A 6,349-nucleotide genomic window follows, 5' to 3' on the forward strand; every position below is an offset into this window, starting at 1 on the left:
CGAAGTTGACACCACACATAAAACATTTGTTTTGGTTTTCGTTAGTTGGTAGTTCTCTAACAATAATATCAGCCTCTTTAAACACTTCCTGGTCTTTTAGATAATCGAAGATAGTTTCTGCTGTGACACTTCGTTTAACTCTAGAAAGGTAAAGCCAAGCCTTTCTTTGAACTGCTAAGTCGGTAGTTTTATCATTTTCACCGTAGTTCTTTTTTGTTTGTCTAGTTTTCTTCTTTGATTGCACTAACGTAAAACCATCATTGTATTGTCCCCTATCTTCATTTATATTTATTAAAGTTTGCATTTTATTTAACTGTGCATTAATAAGTTCTGCAGATGTTGAATTATTATCAGGTATTCCACTACTTTCGGCAACAGGTGGCAACACCGGTGTTTGAAATTTATTTGTAATTGCATAATTTGGAGTTAATTGTTTGATATGACTAAGGTGTTTTTTGTTTGACTCATTTAAAACTGGTTGTTTAACAGGTTCAGTTTTTGCTTCCATTCGGCTTATCTTTTCTTGTAGATAAGGATTAATAACGGGGTAGGACGCTTCTTTTAAAAGAAAAGACGTTTAATTGCAATGAGTGGTTCCTGAGATACAACCGGTCAAAGTTGACTGGCATGTACGGCGAAGATATAAATAATAGTCACCTTTTTATTTCAGTCCTCTTTCTCCACACAAATTTTCATATCTTAAAAAAACTCATATAGTCGGTTCGCTAAACTCAGACACAACTGGCTAGTGATTTTAGTAAGTAATTTGTTAAATTGGCAAAAAAATAATTACTAAATAGTTAATAATTACTAAATAGTTAGTAATTTTGTTAATTTTGGCAAAATTGACAAAAAACAAAAAAATTACGTACTAAAATCGCTAGTCAGTTGTGTCTGAGTTGAATATTATTACGTTTAAAGATTTTTTTTTGTTATATTAATCTTTTGTGTGTGTAAATAAAAATAAACGTTGTCGTAAGGTATGATTCCGACATCGCCGGCAGGCAGCAGACGTCAGTTACAGTTGTTACCACGACATACTTATTTACTTTGCACTAATAATTTGTATAATTATTAACAACTGACGTTCTGACGGACAGCAATTGCATTTAGATGTCGGAATCAGTCTCATACAAATTAATAGGGCAAAGTAGTGATGTCTGTCATGGCGATAACTGCAACTGCCGTTGATGTTGGAATAGTACCTTTAATCACTTTTTTCATTGGTAATTAATATTATTTTATAAAATAATTTATTCGTTTTAAAACATTTAGACTTATAATACTTTGTGTCAAATAAACCTGGTTTAAAGCAAAAAACCTGTTTTTTTTTGCAAAAAACCTACTTTTACCAACCCTGACACTCTGTAATAGCATTGAACAGTACTAACACTGCCACAAATATATGGGGACATCGGAGGTAAACTACACTATGTCATTTCGAGCAACTGTGAAGTAGAGCCTTTGAATTTCATAAAAATCTGATATAGCCCATAAATAAATCTGACATATCCCATAATTGTTCAAAAGACAATGTGACCATATTTTAATGATAATATACCTCCTTCTTCTTCATATACTTGTTATAGATCTGTCGATCTGTTAATTCCAACGTTGAAATATTTCTTGAGAGATAGACTGCCAGCTATCTCTCCATCTTTTTGGTGGTCTCCCCGGTGGATGCTTGCATGCTGGTTTTCCTTCTATGTATTTATTTATTTATCAACGGGCAGTCACCCAATTAAAATACATACAGTATAAACATTATAAATAAATCACAGTATGTAGATTGTTAACCTAACCTACAATAAATTTAAAAATTTTAATCATACAAAATAGGAACATTAAATAACAAATATAAACAAAAAATGTACAAAACACAAGGACATCAAGCTACCACACACAGTTCTTAAACTGAGCTTTCAATTCTTTTGGAAAACTAGCAATCTAAACTTTGGGAATATTGATTATCAAACCTTGGTGTTCTAGACATGAAGGAGTTGAGTCCGTAGTTTGTGCGATGGGTCTAACGTAAAAGGGTTGATTTAGCCTCGTTTGTCTACTGGGAACATGGAGGCTAATTTTCTCCAATAGTTGAGGATCAAAATTACTGGAGTGTAGTATACTATAAAACACGCACAATTCTTGGTAGTGCGTGCTCCTACATTCTTTTTACATGACTGAACCACTCTCTTCGTCTTTGCCTGCCCCATCTTGCACACCACATTGTTCCCTGATGATGTTGTTTCGTATTCTATCTCTTCTTGTCTTCCCTGCTATTGCTCTTAGTGTCTTCATTTCGGCTGTTCGTAGCATGCTTTTGGTTTTATTGGTGTCTTCTCTTGATTAGGATGTTAATATAAATCTGATATATCCCATAATTGGTTGAAAGACAATATGACCATATTTTCAGAGGTGTCATGGTGCCAGAACACCGTTCCGGCACTGCTTAAGAAAAGAAAAAAAAAATAAATAGAGAATTTAGGTTTTGTAAATAAAACAGTTCCCTCTGTGCTCGTTGGCAATAATAACAAAATTATTGTAAATGAGCACGAAATAAGAAAAGAATGGCAACTGTATATATCAGAGTTATTTGAAGATGACAGGAATAATATTGCCGAATTCTACCAAAACTGTACTGACGGCCCAGAAATTATGAAATGCGAAGTAGAACATGCTATAAATAGTGCTAAAATTAGAAAAGCTTGTGGTCCAGATGATACACCAACTGAGTTGCTGAAACTAATAGAGGATGATAACATAAAAGTAGTAGTAAGACTTTTTAATTCAATATATAACACCGGAGTGATTCCCACAGATTGGCTCAAATCCATCTTTGTCGCAATACCTAAAAAACACAATGCGAGAAAATGCTCAGAATATCAATTAATTAGCCTAATGAGCCACACTCTTAAGATTTTCCTAAGAATACTTCACAACAGAATTAGACGCAAATGCAAAGAAGATCTCGAAGATACCCAATTTGGTTTTAGAAATGCTATGGGTACCAGGGAGGCACTGGATGGCTTGAAGATACCCTGGACAGCAAGAAAAACTAATGAAGAAGTACTAAGGAAGGTCAACAAAGATAGAGAACTGCTAAAGACTGTTAAACATCGAAAAATGTCTTATCTGGGACATATAGTGAGGGGAAGTCGATATAAAATATTACAACTGATCGTTAAAGGCAAAATAGAGGATCGTAGAGGTGTAGGAAGTAAACAAGTTTCTTGGTTAAAAAACATTCGTGAATGGACTCAGATATCAAATGCAGGAAAATTATTCCATATTGCAGAAGATCGAGAAGCCTTCGCAATGGTGATCGCCAATGTCGGATAATTCTGATATGGCACGTGAAGAAGAAAATAAAACATGGATTATAGTGGATTACAAAAGTGGAACAAGTGGATTAAAAAAACTTATTCAAAACAACACCATGTCGACATAGTGCAGTTTACCTCTGAGGTCCAGATATATTTATGCAGCAAATATTCATAGATATTTTCAGGTATAAATTAAAATAAAATTAACATAAATTAAAAAAATATTTCCAAATTAGTTGCAAGACTAATAGTCCAGAAAGCCACTGCGCATGCGCTAGGAAAAATATTCTGATACGGATTTTTTGCACAATCTTACTCAAAAAGGACTCCTTTTAACAAATTTGCATGTTGCCAGGACCAAAAGGTGGTCAAAAATTTAAAAGTTTTTTTTTGTTTTTTTCCTAAAATTATTTTTTTTGCATGGAAAAAAGTTTTCTTAGGTTTTTTGGATCATTCCAAACAGAAAAGGTCTTTAGTGACTTTTCTCTAAAAATGATAGTTTTTGACATATAAGCAATTAAAAATTGAAAATTTAAATATTGCCAAGGTAGGTAGATATTCTTTAAACATCGATTGATGAAATCCCGAAGAGTTTTTTGCAATACAATATTCAAAACTCCTTTGTTTTTTAATTGCTAATCAAGCGTGCGTGACACTATTTTCCACCGACAGTATGGTGCAAATGAAAGGAATAAATTCGTTATTTCGTAAACCAGCGACTTTAAGGAAAAATCCCGAAACAGGTCGATTTTTATTTTTAAGTTGTGATATTGTGGCATATATGGTATACTAGTGACGTCATCCGTCTGGGCGTGATGACGTAATCGATGATTTTTTTAAATGAGAATAGGGGTCGTGTGGTAGCTCATTTGAAAGGTTCTTCAATTCTCTATTCAGTAATGTAAACATTTACATAATTATTTATACAGGGCGTCCTTCTACTTCTTTTTTTGTCAAATAATTTAATTTAATAAAAATTTTTTGGACACCCTGCATAAACAATTATGTAAATGTTTATATTACTGAATAGAGAATTGAAGAACCTTTCAAATGAGCTAGCACACAACCGCTATTCTCATTTAAAAAAATCATCGATTACATCATCACGTCCAGATGGATGACGTCACTAGTATACCAAATAGGTATGCCACAATATCATAACTTAAAAATAAAAATCGACCTGTTTCAGGATTTTTCCTTAAAGTCGCCGGTTTACGAAATAACGAATTTATTCCTTTCATTTGCACCATACTGTCGGTGGAAAATAGTGTTATGCACGCTTGATTAGCAATTAAAAAACAAAGGAGTTTTGAATATTGTATTGCAACAAACTCTTCGGGATTTTATCAATCGATGTTTAAAGAATATCTACCTACCTTGGCAACATTCAAATTTTCAGTTTTTCACATAGTTTTTGAGGGTTAAAAATGGCCGATTTCGCAATTTTTCAATTTTTAATCACTTATATGTCAAAAACTATCATTTTTAGAGAAAAGTCACTAAAGACCTTTTCTGTTTGGAATTTTCCATGCAAAAAAAATAATGTTAGGAAAAAAACAAAAAAAAACGTTTAAAAAATTTTTGATCACCTTTTGGTCCTGGCAACATGCAAATTTGTTAAAAGGAGTCCTTTTTGAGTAAGATTGTGCAAAAAATCCTAATCAGAATATTTTTCCTAGCAAATGCGCAGTGGCTTTCTGGACTATAAAGTAATCATTTGTTGCTAATTAACTTTACATTAAAATTGATTGACTGGCTGTAAACTTACAATGTATCACCTGTTGGAGCAACCACAACCACTTGTTGCTCCAATTTTCAGCAACCTCTTGGTGCCATATTTTCACAAATTTTAAACTATTCCATAACATATTTACACAGTTCTTTAATGAATTAAAGAATATATAGACTAAATACTTACTACAAAAATTTTTGGTCCTCAGGAGACAATACATCAGATTGAAAAGACATGGTTGAAGCTGAAATTAAAAACGTAATAGAAAGGATGGGGTTAAACCTAAAAATATTAATAACAAAATATTTTTGGTATCTCTGGATCTAATACCTACTTCTGATACTTTTTATTCAATACAGAACCAAAAAAAGTCAGAAAGAAGTTAAATTGGGCTTCTTTAATTTCAAAAACAATAATTTACTTTATTATTGTGTAATAAAAAAATTCGGCTCTTTGAAATCTTTGTGTTATCTATGTTATAATAGTTAGTTATCTTTTATCAGATAAACCGCCAAGTATTGAGTAATCTATAACTAAGCTTTAAAAGAACATATTAATGTAAAACATTCTGAGCAAATCATAAAAAACACAAGATACTCTAATACTCTTAAAAATGCTTATTATTCTAAAAAAAGGTAAATATTTTCACTTACAATCAAAAAAGCGTGATGCTGGAATGGACTCCTGGAGTACAATTTCAAAAATTCTAATTTGCAATATTACCAGTAGTTTTTTATTTATAACAATTTAAACACACCAATATTAGAATTTTGCTTGTTAACAAATAATATAATTTAAATACACAATTTCACTTGCTTCATACGAAAAAACATTCAACAACCATCCCCTCAAAAACAACCAGATCCGAATAAAATAAAAATAAAAAATAAATAAAATAAGACAGCTATAAGACAGAGACACACACATAGACATGACACATGACACACAACCAGCCAACCACAGCCAATCTAGTTCTGAGCACAGAACACGTATATGAGACGAGACAACTTCCATCATAAGCAACTACAGGGTGACTTCTAGAAAATAATGGTGACTTTTAGAAAAGGGTTCTTACAACATGCTTACAACAAAAAGCTCACCAATCATCGACAGTTTCGATTTTATATTATCAGTAGCAATAATTGTTTTAATCGCAATATTATATTATAATAAACTGACCGTACACACTGAAGCTCAAATGACCCTCAAATTAAATCCATATTTGCCAAGTTTGGCAAAAGTGTATAAAAAAGTACTAAAATCACAATAAAGATGCACTACGATCTACGAAATA

At 32.2% G+C, this 6,349-nt stretch overlaps 1 protein-coding gene across 3 annotated transcripts in view; it reads right to left on the reverse strand.

The window, feature by feature from the left end:
• Positions 1-5,978, reverse strand: part of LOC126881122 (cellular tumor antigen p53) — an 82,626-nt gene extending 76,648 nt beyond the window's left edge. The window contains exons 1-2 of one of the 3 annotated variants that reach the window (XM_050645176.1): positions 5,709-5,978; positions 5,242-5,299 (exon numbers count right to left, since the gene is read on the reverse strand). In XM_050645176.1, the coding sequence (XP_050501133.1) occupies positions 5,242-5,291 (50 nt within the window). In that variant the 5' untranslated portion in view covers positions 5,292-5,299; positions 5,709-5,978. Of the gene's footprint in view, positions 1-5,241; positions 5,300-5,389; positions 5,519-5,708 lie in introns of those variants that run through there. The other 2 variants (XM_050645178.1, XM_050645177.1) reach the window with 2 other exon arrangements.
• Between the last annotated feature and the right edge of the window lie 371 nt (positions 5,979-6,349).

Source organism: Diabrotica virgifera, chromosome 3 (assembly GCF_917563875.1).
Source record: "Diabrotica virgifera virgifera chromosome 3, PGI_DIABVI_V3a".
NCBI lineage: Eukaryota > Metazoa > Arthropoda > Insecta > Coleoptera > Chrysomelidae > Diabrotica > Diabrotica virgifera.